Genomic DNA, 19152 nt, shown 5'->3' with positions numbered 1-19152 from the left:
AATTTCAATCATAATATAAGCTGGTCACAGGGACAATATAGTCAATGATTCGGTAACATCTTTCTATGTTGACCAATAGTAAGTGCACCAGAGAGTGGGAGAGGCTTAATAATGTAGGGATTGCTGAATCACTGTGCTGTATATATCTGAAAGTGTATATTAATGTATATTAACGTATATTAAGTGTATATTAACGATACTTCAATAAAGAAAAAAAGAAAGCACTATGTTTTTTTTGGGGGGGAGGAACATAGTTTTATATAATAATAAAGAACAACTGAATCTTGCTTAGATACACAGAACACTTTGCCCAACAATGGGAGAACACACACTTTTATAAGGGCACACAGAACACTGTGTGGGAACAAGTCTTTTCAAAGGATTTAAATCATAGCCTATTTTCCCATCACAATACAATGGAGCTGGACATCAATTAATAGAAGAAAACCTGGAAAACCCAAAATAAATAGAGAACAACTCATCCAACTAGTGAAGAGAAGAATCAGTTGTAAGAGAAAAATTTATAGTTTAAAACATTTTTTATTTTTAAAGAAAGCTTGCAGTTTGACAACCTAACTTCTCCTAGGAAGCAAGAAAAAAATTATCCTATCCAACTAATCTCAAAACTAGTATTTTGGCAAGAAGACACTAGAACAAGGATAAACAAAACAGAGAAAGAAAAACAACAGAGAGAGAGAGAAAAAAATCAGTAAAATCAAGAACTGTTTCATAAAATTTACCTGTGAGATGAGAAGCCCTTAGGTCAGCTACAGGAAAGAGAAGAGAGCAAGACTCAAGTAACTAAAACTGTAAATGAAAGAGAAGACCCATCATAGATTTATAAGAAATATTAGTAATAATTATAAAAAATTTATGTCAACATATGGATAACCTAGATGAAATTGACACATTTCAAGAACAACCCACCTATGCTAAAACTGTATCAGGAACAGAAAATCTGAAAAGACCTATAATTAATAAGGCGATTGAATCAGCAAACAAAACCAGCAAAAGAAAATCAAGTACCAGATGGTTTCATTGTAGAGTTCTAAAAAATATTAAAGAACATATACACCAATCCTCAATCTTTCCAAAAGCAGAAGAGGAAGGAACATGTCCAAACTCACTTTAAGAGGCCGGCATTTCTCTAGTACCAAAGACAAATGGAAACTAAAGACTGTATCTATGCTGAATATTTGATGTAAAAATCCCTCAACAATATACTGGCAACCAAACTCATCAGCAAAGTAAGTATACACACAAGTACGTGGGATATATGTCCACTGGGATGCCAGGTTTCAATTTAAAAAAATCAAATTAATATACCACATTAACAGAATAAAGGAAAGAAAATTTGATATGATCATCTCAACTGATGCAGAAAAAGGACTGGGCAAAATTCAACAACCTAACATAATAAAAAACAAGAATAAAAAGAATCTACCTTGACACAATTAAGGGCACCTCACAAACCCACAGCCAACATCAAAGTCAATGATTAAAAAATTGAAAACTTTCCCTTGAAGATCAGAATTAAGACAAAGATGCTTGCATTAACCCAATCTATTCACACTACTGAAGTGTTAAGCAGAGAATATTAGGAAGGAAAAAGAAAGGAGAGGTTTCTAAACACAGAGAACAGTGTTTTTGGTATTCATTAGCATGCACACACACTAAAGTTATGTTCTGCTTTCTGTTTCTACTGTTGGTTTACATTTTTCCATGTGTTTAAAATATTTAACCAAAATGAGTATAAAAATAAAATAGACTTTACTATTAAAACTTCAGTAGCATGATAAATTAAGCCAGCAAAACAGTAGAAGGAATGTACATAGAACCAGGAGCCTTTTCCATAGCCTGGTCTGCTACTCAGTGCTTCTGGCTCGTTTTTTAGTTTGGTCTGTACCCTTGGTTCCCGTTTTCTTAAGCCTTGCTTCCATGCAATTAATTATCCTTTGGGTTAATAACAGACTGAGATTATTTACTTGACCCAAGACTAAGATCTTGATCAGCACTAAGGGTTTCTAATAAAAAAATCAAAATAACAATAGTATGTAATGAAAGCAAAGAATAAAATTTAAAAATCTGTTTACAGTCTGTAAATAAATCCGCTTCCTGCTGTTAAATATATATGTACAAACAACTGATGCTCCTTATTTGCAGTAATTATATTCTCTAAAGTCACTCTAAACACAGAAGGAACAAATACTGAATCACTGCGTCTAGGTGAAATACAAAGTTAGATCCCAACAAACATATTCAACAACCAATCAACACATACTAATCTTTGTTCAGGTAGGAGTTACAGTGGTAGTGGCCAGGAGTTCATCGTTAATGAATGAACAATACTTACATAATGTGTCTGTAAACAGAAACCTACATACAACAGCGTTATGTGCTTATCGTGTTAAAAGATGGTTCATGTCACTAAAGTTTTTAGACAAAGTCATTTTACTATTTAATTCTGAGAACAAACCAACATACTTTTGGTGATCGTGGATCTGAGGAATGAGCAAACAGTTCGTCTTCAGGCAACTGAGCACCTGGGGAAACTGATTCACTTAGACGTGTACCGTTGTAGACATGGAATTTGCAATGAGGATTTAAGGCCATGGAGAGAAGTTCCAGAAGTGGAAACGAGTCTTGGGACAACTTGGTCACACAAAGTTCCACTAGGCGATGAGCATTGTTAATAATACACCTCTGTTACGTTAAGGGGAGGAAGGTGAGTTAGAAAGAAAAAACAATCCAATTTCCTAAACAAAAACATTTCAATTCTTGTTAGTAATGATCTGTCTCCACGTTTCTATCCTGGTAGCCTGAATTCTGCTTCATTTATTTCACAGATATTGTGATCAAACTGATGTATCTTTGAAAGTAAGTATTTACTTATTTCACAGTTGTATTACACCTAATTTCAAAAGCTATCTAAGAATGGCTGCAATGAAGCAGACTTTACTGGATGTCTATTTCAGTCTTATGTCTACAGGACACATGCAAATCACCATTCTCTTCTCTTGAAATTTGTACCATGGAGACAGTTCATTCTAAAATTTAAACATTGAAAGTAGTCAATTATCCCAAATTGGGAGATACGTCATCCAAACCTCAAAAGTCACAGATCATGTCCAAAGCCGTCTATCACTTACCAAATCGGAAATGTTGGGTTTTATATGCCATTGTCATTTGTAGGAAAGGTCCCATTTACATTTTCTAATGCTGCAGTCCACAAACAAGTGGAAGTTTGCTTCGTAACTTTTGACTAATTCCACTTTATAAATTAGGACCAGAGGTTTGGAGTAATTACAGAAATTCAATGATTCTCACAGTACTTTTGTTTGTTTGTTTTCAAAATCTTTGCAATATGAAGGTATCACAGGATCAATGCATTACTTTTGTCCCAGACCAAAGAAATTTCCTTGAGAGTACTTGTATTTTCTACAGCCCGTCACTTGAAAATACTACCAATCTGAGAACATTTTAAGTTCTGTTTTGATTTTTTTTTATCATTAAAACTGTAGTCTGAATTCAGATCAGAAACTTTGGGGAGTACTAGTTTTCCAAGGAAAACTTTCCTTTTCTACAAACTGACAAGGACAAGGTTGCCAAGATTCTCTGTCATTCATGCTGTGTTTATTTACATACTGCATTGCAATGAAATCATTTCCTTTGGTACCTCAGCTATACTGAAGTCTTCTATTATATTCCCCATCTTGGGAATGTTTCTTACCACTACATAAAACTGCATACTTCCACAATCAATAACCTGATACATTAGAAGATATACTCTGTTTTGCTTAAGGTCACAGGAACTTGGGATTCAGGTGACAGCATTAAAATGAGGTTTCATAACTTCAAATCTCATGCTCACTCTAAAATACAGCTCTCAAAGGCCTTCAATTTTGTCAAACGTTATCAAAGGACTTAAGAGTAATGCTTTCCAGACACAAATCCACATGGATCACCATGTAAATCTTTGTCTCCAACATAATTAAAAAGACTCACATGAACTTCAAACTTCCAGTCACTCACTGTCTCATCCATAAGGATTTTAGTGAAAGATACTGTCAGTCCATCTCGGAAAAAACGTTGACATGCTTCGCTTTTAACATCAAGACCTAAGACAAGATGGAAAAATTAAAATACACTTAATGTGAAGACAACATTTCTCTGACCAATTGTATAATTAAAGATAATACATTGTTAAAAATTGTTTCAGGTTTCCAACACACATACAGCACAGTAGATTTTGAAACAAGAAGACGCATTATCATAAAGGGCTAAAGGGTAATTTATTTACACTGAAAATGTGGAATTCAGAAAAATGTAATACTATATCCAGTGAATTTTAGAAACACTGAGTTGTATGAATCTATGTCAAATCCGGTAATATAATAATTAACCGATATGCTTCGAAACATGATACTGGACTTTAAACACAACAATTACTACACAGAATCAAACATATCACAGCATTTTACTCACTGAAATAAAAGCTTTGTATAAGTGACTTTAAAAAATTCATCTTGTTGTAAATTATCTGATTATTAAAGTATTTTAAAGAATCTGGTCTTGCTTATTCCTAAATAAGTCCTTTCACTTGGCACCTAAGGATCTTTACTTCTTTTTAATTTCATCTTATTTAAGGAAAGTAGTACACTCATATGTCTTCATCTAAAAAAAAAACCTTCTTATCTCCTCAAAAATACCCAGGAAATATCAAATTTGCATAAAAAAGTATATTTTGGTTTTGTTTATATAGTTATTGATATGTCATTTAAACCCAGGACTTCTGCCTCACAGTAACCATGATTACAAAAAAATAAATAAATAAGGGAATAATCCTCTGCATATTCTGAATGCAATTCTAGCAAAGTAGCATTTTAATGTTTGTTCATCTTGTACTGTTAGGACCTAGAACACGCTAAATACCTAAACCCTTCAATTAAGGAATAAATGCTCAAACTAACAAAAGAAATTTGAGTGTTGAGAAACATATAATCAGAAAAAATATTTTAATAGGTAAATAAAAGGTAAACACTCTTTAGATGATGGTAGGATAATTACTGTTAAATAAAACTATTACCTTGGCCAAAGAGTAAGACAGACTTCACAGGAAACCAAAGATAGATGTTAAAAACTGACTAAGGACACTGACAATACATGTACCTGTGGCTACTCCACTTCCATTCATTTTTAAATGGCCCAGAAAATGCTTCAGCCCTTTCTTTAAGCCTTCAAATCTTTAACCAAATACTATTATCAAAATTAGTGATTTGCAAGAATTCAGCTGAACCTAACATTAGAACAAGTCATTTAAAGATGATCTATTCCAATATAAAAGTTCATTCTTGGTAGCAGTAATACTAGATTTTCTTTATTGGTTGCTAAACAAGAACAAAACCCCAAAACAAAACTAAAAAATTCATTTTCAAAACTTTTCTCTCTTCCAGAAAAAAAGTTTTTAACATCAAAATTGTTAGTCTATTATAAAAATGATACTAATGAAACACCAATTTCCATTTAAATATAACAGATGGGGTTTCTATTAGCATGCACTTTGATTCATGACTTTCCAGTCAATCATTCAAATGTCAAGTTTAAATGCTTTGTCTGAAATTTTTGCTAATTAGTTTTTCTCAATTACAAATGACTTAAGTACAAAAAAACAGTTAATAATGTCAAGTCATATGGTCATATAGTATTTTTTAATTTGTAAAATATATACTTGAATGTATACTACTTACACTATTTCATGCAACAGATTTTCAAAGTCTTTTATATTTAAAAAATGTTTTTAACTTTTAAGTAACTACCCCTTTGAAAATACAATGACACAATAGATCCTATCCGTAGGATTATGAATACACATACAAAATTCTGCATAACATTTTAAAGGACTCAGGTGTCATTAAGGGCTGTCCAAAGGTTTCTATGAGTCTTTGCTCTACATATTATAAAGTCCTTCCAGGAAGTTTAGTGAGAAAGTGCAGTCTAAGAAGACACAAGAATTGGGTAACAGAGAAAAACAAAGCTATCAAGAACAATGTGGAAGTATACACACTTGAATACATTATGGATCACACAGTAAAATATAAACTCACCTTTCTTACTAAGATCAATAGCAGCTTCTAAAAGCACTTCTAATTCCCCTTTGGGCCAAACTGGAACCATCCAACTAGGCATAAGAATTTTTATGAAATGAAAAGATGCCATATTCATTGTGCACAAAATGAAATACTATAAACAACTTACATACTACAATTACTTTTGCTAGGAAAGTATGTAAAAATCTCTGATAATATATATTCACTATAAAAGTAAAAAACCTTCTTAAATCTGCTTTGTGAACCTAAGGTATTTATTGAACCCACATATAATTTTAATACAACAATAAGGGAAGACTTCATTTAAGAACTTTCACAGACAACTAAAACTAATCAAAAACCAATTAGATGTAAACCCATTGTTAGTAAGAAAGAAAGTGTTCCTCTGAGGTTGTTTTACTGGTAAGGCACAACACAATGACCCTTTTTTCTTGTGATTATCTTCAGAAACACAAAAGAGAGAGACAAATGGCTGATTTCTCCCTCAAAAATCACCTTTATAGAACAGTTAACAATTTTTCTTACAGATTACATGATTTCTAGAGTCCCAAGCACTTATGGCCTTGTAAGTACACCCCTAGATCAAAAAGCAACGCAGAAGCCAGTATTTTCCCTAGCTTCATGAAAATGTCAGGCATCTAGGAATGTACCCGAAATTAACCCACTATCCCAGAAAGAACTTCCTTCCATCTGTCCCTTAATTATTTACTAAAGGACAGCAGAAATCCCAAATACTGTATTTGTGTTACTGGCTGAGATGATGTTTTCCCCAGGAACATATCTTGGAGGAGACAAAGAATGGAGCCAGCAGGGAAAAGAGTATGGAGCAGCAACGAGCAAAGCTCTTTCAATGAGTAAACAGAACATTCCTGCTACTCAGAACAGTCTTCAAGGGAGGATGATGTTAGTGCTGTAGTGGCTGTGGTTTTATACTGCCTCCTGAGAGGAGAACTTCCCCCCTCCCTGGACCAAACAAAACATTGAAATAATGACATTACAACTCATTCTTGATTGGCTGAAAGTACGATGCTTTATTAGTACAGGGCAAATCAATTAGAGTTGAGGTCCATGTATCTAAGTGTACTTCTGAATGGCTGGCTGAGTTGGACTGGAGCTTTCTGCAACTTACAAGGGCCCTGAAGCTTCTTGAAACTTAAAAAGGCCTTGAACTGACTGGGGTCCTGAATTCTTATCTGCCTGCATCCCTTTATCACCCGCATCATTTTGATAAAAAAATACTTATTACAAGCCATCTGCTAGATATAAATTGGTACATTTTTTTGTTCTTTTCAGTTACACTAAAAAGCATCTTTATTTTCCTGGCATTAGGAATTTTTTGTAACTCAGTTCTAATCAGAAGTAAACTCTTATGAACAAATCAGCAACCACCAGACAAAATAAAAGAAAAATAAACTGTTGAAATATCTCTGCTGTTTAAAATGGACAATATAAGGAAAGTCATCTAGCAACTCAAGCAATCTATGTGTATCAAGAAGAAACACATTTCATAAATGCTTAAAAGGAAATTCCTGTCTGTACTTCTAAGCCAGAAACATAACAACTAAAATATTAAAGAACATTTTCAAGCTTTATTCATTATTACCCAGTTGTTAAAAACCCATACAAATGCATGCACTAAGACCAATAAATTATGAGGTACTTGGTAATGACTAAAATGTTAAGGCTATTTAATGGACAGTAAGACTATTTTGACACTGCAGTCCACCTTTTTTCTCTTCCAGTACCAGTTAAAATGCTGGTCGTAGTTTGTTCTTCCCGTCAAATTTACCTGTTGATCATGTCATCCAACTCTGCCAGGTCAGTATGTGGAAATGCAGGTTCTTTATCTTCATGCTGTGGTGGAGCATCACCTTGACCCTGTTCATCTGGAGGAGTTGCTGAGGAATTCTCATTGGAGGAATCAGATGATAATATCTTAAAAATTAAATATTCCGGACTTAAGTCTATAACATATGTACGTTTCTCGATTCAGATACCAACACAGTTAAGTGAAAATATTACAAATCTATAACTGTCTGTATGTAGCTGTAAATATTTAATAAGGTGGGATCAGAATACTTAAGATTTTGGCCAATCTGTGATTATTTTTTCACATTTTTATACTTGTGATTTAAGAATCTTCTAAAAAATAATGGCCTAATCATACTGCATGAATTTAAGTAAGTTGAAATTAGAGAACATTAGTTTTTACAATGTTTAGTACAAATAAAAGCTGTAATGAACCTTTTTAAAACTGAATCATTGTTGACAGGCAATGAAACTTCTTAACCACAAATATTTACACAAAACTTTGGAAATGATGCATGAATTTCTGAGGCTAAACCGTAAGAATAACCATGCCTTCTTTCTCCTTAGAGAAATCTTTCAGGAAGAAATGAAGTTCCATGCCTGAGAGATTCTAAAGAAACCCTACTCACGGGCCCATGTGGTGAGGAAGTGACATTCCTGCTATGTGAGTGAGCAATTGTGGAAATGTATTCCCCAACGCCAGAGTCAAGCCATCGGAGTACTGTAACCGTGGCTGACATGCTAAACACAACATAAGAGACACTCTGCCTGAACCACTCAAAAGTCACTCCTACATTCTTATTGAACAGTAACTGTGAAGTAATTGTTATATCACACAGTAACAACCTAAGTTACTTTATTGTTAAGTGACAAAACTTGCTTAATAGGTTACATAAAACATGTTATCATTCCTAAAGTAATAACTACAAGCATTAACAAATATATACCTAAAGAGTACAAAGGTAAAGAAACAACTATTTCATAATCCAAGAGTTCAAAAAAAAATGAAATCAAGAGGACAGATAAACCCCACACATCAGTATTCAAAAGAAAACAGGGAACGGATGAGCCAACATGGAGGCTTGAGAAGGGCAATGGAAATCTCCTCCCAAAACCATGTATATATTTGAAAATAGAACAAATACAACTATGCCTAAAAGAGAGACCAGAAGACATAGTACAACAGGCAGACAACATCTACATGTGTAAGAACTCAGCATCTCACGAAAAGGTAAGCTACAAAGCCACAACCCGGCAGGACCTGAGCACTCCCCGAGTCCAGCTCACTGGCAGGAGGAAAGGAGTCACAGTGGGGAGGAAGTGGAAGCACAGGACTGCTAAATAACCAGCCCTAGTAATACGCACTGGGAGAAAAGACACACATGGCATGGTGTGCTGGATATTAGGGAAATGGAAAAATAAAACCTGTGAGCATGTCCCCACAGCCAGCTCCTCTAGGACAAAAGAAAAGCAAGTACTTTTTGAAAGTCTTAAAGGGAGAAGGGCTTAACCTCTGGACGGAAGCATACTGGCACACTAAGCCCAGCAGGCTGGGAATCCTAAGGACCTTCATATGCCCTAACCCCCTTGGTGGCAATGCAGCTCTGAAGCCCCTCATGGCAATAAGCAGCCTGCCATTTGTTCTCCCCAGCTGGCGGTGCCCAAACACAGCAGCTGAGCAGGCTGAGAGCAGTCCCACCCACAGCAAGAGCCCAGATTCTCCTCCCAGCACGCAGTTAACCGAGCCACAGAAAGAGGCTGCCGCCAGTGTGCACCTACCCGGCACACACAGAGCAAACGAGAACAAGGTTCAGAAAGCACGAAGGGGTGCCGATTGTGCAGGAGAGCACACCCAGTACACCTGCGACTCCCACAGGGCTCTGGGCTATCCCGAGGGCTGCCCCACAAGGAGTCGTGAAGGACATTAACCGAGAGGCTGCTCCCAGTGTGCGGGTAACCTACACAGTCAATGCAGAAGGGCAAGGCGAACAGCAAGCAGGAACGGACTCTGTTCCCCCACCTGACATATGCGCTACCAGCCTACGACTCACCCTAGCACCATGAAAAGGAGGAAGAATCTGGTACAGTCAAGAATCACCCAGACAACCACTGAGAGAGGGCCTGGGGAGATATGTATCACCAATATTCCTGAAAAAGAATTCAAAATAAAGGTGATAACCGTACTGATGGACCTGCAGAGAAATATGCAACAGCTAAGGGATGAAGTCCGGAGGGAGATTACAGAAATGAAACAATCCCTGGAATGACTGAAGAGCAGACTGGATGAGGTGCGGAGACTGCTAATGGAATAGAAATCAGGGAACAGGAATACAGAGAAGCTGAGGCAGAAAGAGATAAAAGGATCTCCAGAAATGAAAAACTATTAAGAAAAATGTGTGACCAATCCAAATGGAACAATATTCGCATTGTAGGGATACCAGAAGAAGAAGAGAGAGAAAAAGGGATTGAAACTGTCTTTAAAGAAATAACTGCTGAAAACTTCACCAAACTGGGGGAGGAAATAGTCTCTCAGACCATGGAAGCCCACAGAATTCCCAACACAAGGGACAAAAGGAGGACAACAACAAGACATATCATAATTAAAATGACAAAGATCAAAGACAAGGACAGAGTATTAAAGGCAGCCAGAGAGAGAAAAGGCCATCAGGCTATCATCACACTTCTCAACAGAAACCTTACAGGTCAGAAGGGAATGGCATGGTATATGCAACACAATGAAACAGAAGGGCCATGAACCAAGAATACTGTATCCAGCATGACTGTCATTTAAGTATGAAGGAGAGATTAAATAATACCCAGACAAGCAAACGTTGAGGGAATTTGCTTCAAACAAACCACCTTTACAGGACATTTTAAAGGCAATGCTCTAGATGGAAGCACTCATAAAGCTAAACAGATGTCACCAGAGAAAATAAAATCACACGAAAAATTAGACCAACCAAATACTAACTACAGGAAAAAAATAAAATCAACTCCTCACAAAAGCAGTTAAAGGAAACACAGAAGAGTACAGATTAAAACACCTAACATATAAAGAATGGAGAAGGAACAATAAGAAGGGAGAGATCGATTAAGGAATCATTACACTGTGTTTACAATAGCTTAATAAGTGAGTTAAGTTAGACGGTTAGATAGTAAAGAAGATACACTTGAACACTGGCTAACCACACATAGAAGGCCTGCAATGGCAGTAAGAACATATTTTTGGATAATGACCCTAAAGGTAAATGGACTGGACGGACCAATCAAAAGACACAGAGCAATAACAGAATGCATAAAATAGCAACACCCATCTATATGCCGCTCAAAGAGACTCACCTCAAAACCAAACACATACATGGACAGAAAGTGAAGGGATGGAAAAAGATACTTCATGCAAACAACACGGAGAGAAAAGCTGGTGATGCAGTACTTGTAAAAGACAAAATAGATTTCAAAACAAAGAAAGTAACAAGAGACAAAGAAGCACATTTCATAATGAAAAAAGGGGTCAGTCTAACAACAGGATACAACCATTACAAATATATATGCACCCAATACCAGAGAGCCGACATAGAGGAAACAAACAGTAACAGAACTTAAGGAGGAAACAGAATGCAATGCACTCAATCTAGGAGACTTCAACACACCACTCTCTTCAAAGGGCAGATCTACAAGACAGAAAATGCGTTAACGACACACAGGCACTGAACAACACACTAGAACAGACAGACCTAACAGACATCTGCAGAACAGTACACCCAAAAGCAGCAGGATACACATTCTTCTCAAGTGCACATGGAACATTTTCCAGAATAGACTACATACTAGGCCACAAAAAGAGCCTCAGTAAATTCCTAAAGATTGAAATTCTACCAGCCAACTTCTCAGATGACAAAGCTATAGCTAAGACCAGAAATAAACCTTAAAAAGAAAACAAACACACATGGACGCATGACAACATGCTTCTAAATAATTAATGGATTAACGACCAAATTAAAACAGATCAAGCAATACATGGAGACAAATGGCAAACACAGCACAAAGCCCCAACTTCTGAGAGACAAAGTGAAGGCAGTATTAAGAGGAAAGTATATAGTAAACCAGGCCTATTTAAAGCAGGAAGAACAATCCCAAATGAATAGTCTAAAGGAACAATTACTGAAATTGGAAAAAGAAGAACGAATGAGGCCGAAAGTCAGCAGAAGGAGGTACACAGAAAAGATCAGAGAAGAAATAAATAAAATAGAGGGAATAAAACAATAGAAAAAATAAATGAAAGCAAGAGCTGGTTCCTTTAGAAAATAAACAAAATAGAAAAACCCCTAGCCAGACTTATTAAGATAAAAAGAGAATCTATACACATCAACAGAATCATAAACGAGAATGGAAAAGTCATGACGGACCCCCCAGAAATACAAAAAATTATTAGACAATACAATGAAAATCTATATGATAACAAGCTGGAGAAACTGGAAGAAATGGACAACATCCTGGAAAAGTACAACCTTCCAAGACTGACCAAGGAAGAAACAGATCATCTAAACAGACCAATTAACAGCAAAGAAATTGAATTGGTAATCAAAAAACGACTCAACAACAAAACACCCGGGCCAGATGGATTTACCCGTGAATTTTATCAGACACATGGAGAAGACATAATACCCATTCTCCACAAAGTTTTCCAAAAAATAGAAGAGGGACGCACTACTTCCAAACTCATTCTATGAAGTCAGCCAGCATCACTCAAACACCAAAACCAGGCAAAGACCCGACCATAAAAGAAAATTACAGACCAATAGCCATGATGAATATAGATTCAAAAATAATCCCCAAAATATTAGCAATCCAAATTCAAAAATACATCAAGAGGATCGTACACCATGATCTAGTGGGATTCATCTCAGGGATGCAAGGATGGTACAACATTGCAAATCTATCAACATCATTCACCACATTAACAAAAAGGACAAATCCACATAAACATCTCCAGACACTGATTCACTCATGATAAATATTCACAACAAAATGGATATAGAGGCCAAGTACCTCAACATAACAGACGCCATATATGACAAGCCCACAGCCAACACTGTACTTAACAGCGAGAAGCTGAACGATTTCCTCTAAGATCGGGAACAAGACAGGGAAGCCCACTCTCCCCACTGCTATTCAACGTCGTACTGGGAGGTCCTAGCCACAGCAATCAGATAAAACAAAGAAATAAAACGCATCCAGATGGGTAAAGAAGAAGTCAAACTGTCACTATTTGCAGACGACATATTATACATAAAAAACCCTTAAGGCTCCACTCCAAAACTACAACTAATATCTGAATTCAGCAAAGTTGCAGGATACAAAACTAATACACAGAAACCTGCTGCTTTCCTATGCTCTAATGACAAACCACCAGAAGAAATCAGGAAAACAATTCTATTCACAATTACATCAAAATATTAAAATACCTAGGAATAAACCTAACCAAAGCAATCCTGCAAAGGAAGAATGAGTGTGGGAGATCTTGCTTTCCAACTTCACGCTCTACTACAAAGCCACAGTACACAAGACAAAGTGGTACTGGCATAAGAGCAGACCAGTGGAACAGAACAGAGAGTCCAGCTATTAACTCAAACATGTATGGTCAACTACTATACGATAAAGGAGCCATGGACATACAATGGGGAAATGACGGCCTCTTCAACAGCTGGTGTTGGCACAGCTGGTGTTGGCAAAAATGGACAGCTAAATGTAAGACAACTAATTGGATCATTGTCTAACCCCATACACAGAAGTAAATTCAGAATGGATCAAACACCTGAATGTAAGCCATGAAACCATAAACCTCTTAGAAACAAACATAGGCAAAAATCTATATAAACATGAGCAACTTCTTCATGAACGTATCTCCCCGGGCACGGGAAACAAAAGCAAAAATGAATAAGTGACACTAAATCAAGCTGAAAAGCTTCTATACAGGAAAGGACACCACCAACAGAACAAAAAGGCATCCTACAGCATCGGAGAATATATTCATAAATGACCTATCTGACAAGGTAAGGTTACCATCCAAAATATGTAAAGAACTCACACACGTCAACACCCAAAAAGCAAATAGACCAATTAAAAGATGGGTGGAGGATATGAACAGACAATTCTCCAAAGAGGAGATTCAGATGGCCAACAGGCACATGAAGAGATGGTCCACATTGCTAATCATCAGAGATACGCAAATTCAAAACACAATGAGCGATCACCTTACACCAGTTAGGATGGCCAACATCCAAAAGACAGACAACCACAAATCCTGGTGAGGATGTGGGGAAAGGTGAACCCTCCCACACTGCTGGTGGGAATGTAAATTAGTTGAAACATGGTGGTAAGTAGTATGGACGTTCCTCAAAAAACTAAAAATAGAAATACCAGTTGACCTAGGAAGTCCACTGCTAGGAATTTACCCAAAGAAAACAACTTTGCAGATTCAAAAAGACATGTGCACCCCTATATTTATTGCAGCACTATTGACAATAGCCAAGATAAAGATGCAACCTAAGTGTCCATCAGTAGAGGGAATGGATACATATACACGATGGAATATTTTTCAGCCGTTAAGAAGAAAACAAATCCTACCATTTGCAGCATCATGGATGGAGCTACAGGGTATTATGCTCAGCTCAGTGAAATAAACTAGGTGGAGAAAGACCAGTACAAAATCATTTCACTTATCTGTGGAGCATAAGAACAAAGCAAAAACTGAAGAAACAAAACAGCGGCAGACTCACAGAACCAAAGAATGGACTAACATTTATCAAAGGGAAAGGGGCTCGGGAGGGCGGGTGGGGAGGGATGCATATGGGGATTAAGGGGCATTATGATTAGCACACATAAATAGGGGTGGCACGGAGAAGGTAGTATAGCACAGAGAAAACACATAGTGCCTCTACTTACAGCATCTTACTACCCTGATGGAACAGTGACTCTAGTGGGGTATGTGCTGGGGACTTGATAATACGGGGAATGTAGTAACCACAATGTTCCTCATGTGAAACCTGAGCACAAGGTTGTGTAGCAATGATACTTAATTTTTTTTAAATGCCCAAGAACTCTAGGCCAACTATAAAACATATGGTCAGGATGCAAAGAGAAGAAGAGACAATACTGGAAGTAGATAGAACTGAGAATTCCTCCCAAATTAATGGCAGACACCAAAGCACAGTTCCAGGAAGCTTACAGAACACCAAGCAAGGTAGATGTCAAAAAACGACATTTAGGCATCATATTCAAACTGCAGGGAAGTGGGATAAAAGCACAGGACCTATCAAGAAGCAAGGGTAGCAATTATAGCAGACTTTTCCTCAGAAACCACACAAACAAGAAAATGCAACAGGGCTGAGAGAAAATCACAACCAATTCAGAATTCCCTATCCTGAAAACTTATACTTCAAAGGGAAGTGTATTATATACTATACACAAGCAAAAATTGAGGTAATTTTTTTGTCAGTAGATCTGCCTTGCAAAAAAAAGTTCTTCAGATATAAGAAAAATTATGTAGGTCAGGACTTGAACTTTTATCCAGAAAGGAAAAGCATTAGATGTATGATTTTACTTATTTGTGAATTCTTAAGACAAAAAAAGAACAGTAGATTTATAGACACTAAGAAGTGATTTGAGATTACCATGGGGTAGGGGTTGGGGCAGGTGAGTGGGAAAATGAGGGGGATAATACTCAATCATAATATAAGTTGGTCACGGGTGGAAGTGCAGCATGGAGAATGTAGTCAGTGATTCTGTAACAACTTTCTGTGTTGACACATAGTAACCACACTTAGTGCAGTTAGGATTTAATATGTGGGTACCTGAACTACTGTGTTGTATACCTGAAACAAATATGAGGTTATGTATCAACTTTATTTCAGTAAAATATATGATATATGTTTTATATATATATAAAATACATACTAAATAAATATATAGAGAGAGAAATATATATATGGTTCCAAAGGCATCTATGTATGTATACATACACACTACACAGCTTCATGGGTAGCATATAACAACAAATTATTCCAAACTTCCTTCCTTTGCTCCTTTCTATCATTCCTGTCACTTCTTTCATTTACCTGTAAACTATAACCAGCTTTTATGTATATGCAATACTATAACCACTGCTTTTGTTATTTTGTACAAATTGTTCACTTAGGAGTAGGAAAAATCACTGTATGCATCTTACAAGCTCAAACTATATCTAGCATATATTTCTAGCTGAAATTGACAGAGCAAAAAAAAGGTAAAATGGCATAATCCCAGGTAGAAATTAACAGACTTCTCAACTCGTAGGAAAACCAGCTGACCAACAAAACAACAAAGAAAAGGCTATACAGAACATCGAAAGAGCATAATGAGCAAACTGGAAGTAATGGACGTGTGTAATGAACACTAAAGCATAGAGTATAGCATTAACAGTACTTGTGAAGTACTCATAGAATTGAAATGGACCACATGCCAGGGAACACACAAAGCCTCAATAAACCCCCCAAGCAGTGACATCATTGAGAACATACTCTCTACACACAGAGGAATCAAGCTACAAAAAATAACGAGAAGTTAATGAGAAAACCTCTAAATACTTGAAAATGAAGCAGCATGTTTCTAAAACTATTCTCACATCAAACCACCACAAAAAATCTTAAAACATGCTTAGTGAATTACAGTAGGTGTCAATACATCTAAAATCATGGGAATGAGTTTCAGAAAATTTATAGTCTAAGAACGGCATGTTTCAGAAAACAGAAGAACTGAAAGACAAGTTGACAGTAACTATATAAATTTCCATATTAAGAAATCAGAAAAGGACCAGTAAAGTAAACCCAAAGAAAACAAGATGAACAAATGAAAATAACAATATATACAAATGGGGCAAAAAACAAAACCCAATGCTTTGCAAAATTTTACTTTACAGTTTAATGAAAGGCAGTAAAACTAGGCAAGAGAAAGGAAATACAATTACCAACATCAGAAATAAAAAATGAAAAAATGTTTAGACTTTTACAAATACTTTTCCACTTATGACAAATTATTTCCAGACAAAAGACAATTCTTTGAATGTAGACCAGCACAAACCTTTGATATTAAAGTATGTCAAGCTTTCAATAAACATTACTTCATTTACTCTCATTTCAAAGAAGGAAAATGAAGGATTGGAAACATTACTTAACTGCACTATAAGGTTAACGTGGTTCAAAGATGGGGTTTGAACAACAACTGCTTAGAGCCTACACTTATCACTAAAGGGTAAAATGACTGACTTAGTTAATGCCTTTGCCCTTAGATATACACAGGGCCTTACATACAAAAAAATATGTAAGTATATTCTAAAGCATATATAATAGCATTCCTATTACTAAATATCAGCAACTTTTCTTAAAGTTTAATTTAAAATAATAGCTTTTACGATTTCTTTACAAATTATTCAGTACAGATGGCACTGCTTAGCTTTCCATAGTGCCCAGAACAATGTAGCCTAAACATCCTACCTGATTCTGTTGAAAGGGGGGCTGAGACTGCCCATCAGGAGCCTGGCCATGGCTGTCACTCCCTCCTCCAGGATGTCCATGAGGGGTGGCGGTCATACTTGTCGGAGGACAGTTCTTTGCTATTTTGTCTCTTTACGTAGTTGTTGTAAGAGAAGAATTTGTAGTCCACTTATAGGAGATAAGTCCCAGCTGTATGTCAGCTTTAAAAAACTCCAATTCAATGACAGACCGCTCACACAGACGATCTCATGACCTAAAAGTAGAAGGAAAGAAGGTATACTTGTTTTAACCATCAAGAAGGTAAATAATGAATCATTCTAATTTTAATGTGTAGTTAATAGCAGTCTTTACAGTCAGTAACAGATGACTATAAAAATGAAATCTAAATTGAAAAGGCAAAATTTTAGTACTATTACTCAACTTAATAGTCACATCATTGTACCAGCACTTACAACATAATAAACAAGAAAACATAAAAACTACACAGAGGGGAGGAGCCAAGATGGCGGCATGAGGAGAGCAGCGGAAATCCCCTCCCAAAACCATATATATTTTTGAAAATACAACAAACACAACTATCCATAAAAGAGAGACCAGAAGATACAGGACAACAGCCAGGCTACATCCACACCTGCGAAAACCCAGCGCCTCACGGAGGGTGTTAAGATACAAGCCCCGGCCCAGTGGACCTGAGCACCCCTCACCCCAGCTCCCGGCAGGAGAGAGGAGTCGGAGCGGGGAGGGAGAGGGAGCCCGGGACTGCTAAATAGCCAACCCTAGCCAACTGCATAGGGAGTGCAGACACACACCGCATGCTGGATGCCAAGGAAACAGGACAGTAAAACCTGTGAGCGGGTCCCTGCAGCCGGCGCCCCTGGGACAGAGAAAAGCGAGTGCTTTTATAAAGTCTTAAAGGGACAGGGAACCCACAGCTGGACGGAAGCATCCCGGGACACTTAGCCCAGCAGCTGGGAATCCCAGGGAACTCCAGGAGCCCTAACGCCCTGGGTGGCAGCGCGGCTCGGAGGCCCCTCCCGGCGATAAACAGCCTCCTGCCCATTTGCCATCTGACACGGCTCTGCCATAGTGGAGCAGCAGCCTGAGACAGGCCATGACCACAGCAGCAGGGCAGAGCTACTTTCACAGTGGCCCGGCAAGAATTTGAAGTCCCATCTGCGCACAGCTGCCCAGCACAAGCCGCTAGGGGTTGCGGTTCTCCCAGGAGAGGAAGGCCACAAACCAGTAAGAAGGGTCGTTCTCCCAGCCGACACACGTGCCAGCTCCCCACAACTACCTCTATCTCCATGAAAAGGCAGAAGAATTTGATACAGACCAGACTAACCCAGACATCCTCCCCTGAGAAGGAATCTTGGGAGAGAGACCTAACCAATCTCCCTGAAAAAGAATTCAAAATAACGGTCATAACCATGCTGATGCAGCCGCAGAGAAAAATACAAGAGCTAACCAACAAAGTAGGGAGGGAAACTACAGAAATAAAACAATCTATGGAAGGATTTATAAGCAGAATGGATAAGATGCAAGAGGCCATTGACTGAATAGAAACCAGAGAACAGGAACACATAGAAGCTGACGCAGAGAGAGATAAAAGGATCTCGAGGAATCAAACAATATTAAGAGAACTGGGTGACCAATCCTAAAGGAACAATATCCGCATTATAGGGGTACCAGAAGAAGAAGAGAGAGAA

General features: G+C 37.3%; 1 protein-coding gene across 2 annotated transcripts in view; it reads right to left on the bottom strand.

Moving 5' to 3' along the window:
• Positions 1-17542, bottom strand: part of LOC130682133 (probable ubiquitin carboxyl-terminal hydrolase FAF-X) — a 164592-nt gene extending 147050 nt beyond the window's left edge. For both annotated transcript variants that reach the window (XM_057496276.1, XM_057496275.1), the window contains exons 1-5: positions 17447-17542; positions 7897-8042; positions 6105-6184; positions 4006-4118; positions 2485-2703 (exon numbers count right to left, since the gene is read on the bottom strand). In XM_057496276.1, the coding sequence (XP_057352259.1) occupies positions 2485-2703; positions 4006-4118; positions 6105-6184; positions 7897-8042; positions 17447-17542 (654 nt within the window). The remainder of the gene's footprint in view (positions 1-2484; positions 2704-4005; positions 4119-6104; positions 6185-7896; positions 8043-17446) is intronic.
• Between the last annotated feature and the right edge of the window lie 1610 nt (positions 17543-19152).

This window comes from Manis pentadactyla, chromosome Y (genome assembly GCF_030020395.1).
Source record: "Manis pentadactyla isolate mManPen7 chromosome Y, mManPen7.hap1, whole genome shotgun sequence".
Classification (NCBI taxonomy): Eukaryota; Metazoa; Chordata; class Mammalia; order Pholidota; family Manidae; genus Manis; species Manis pentadactyla.
This window is presented reverse-complemented; position numbering and strand designations above follow the sequence as displayed.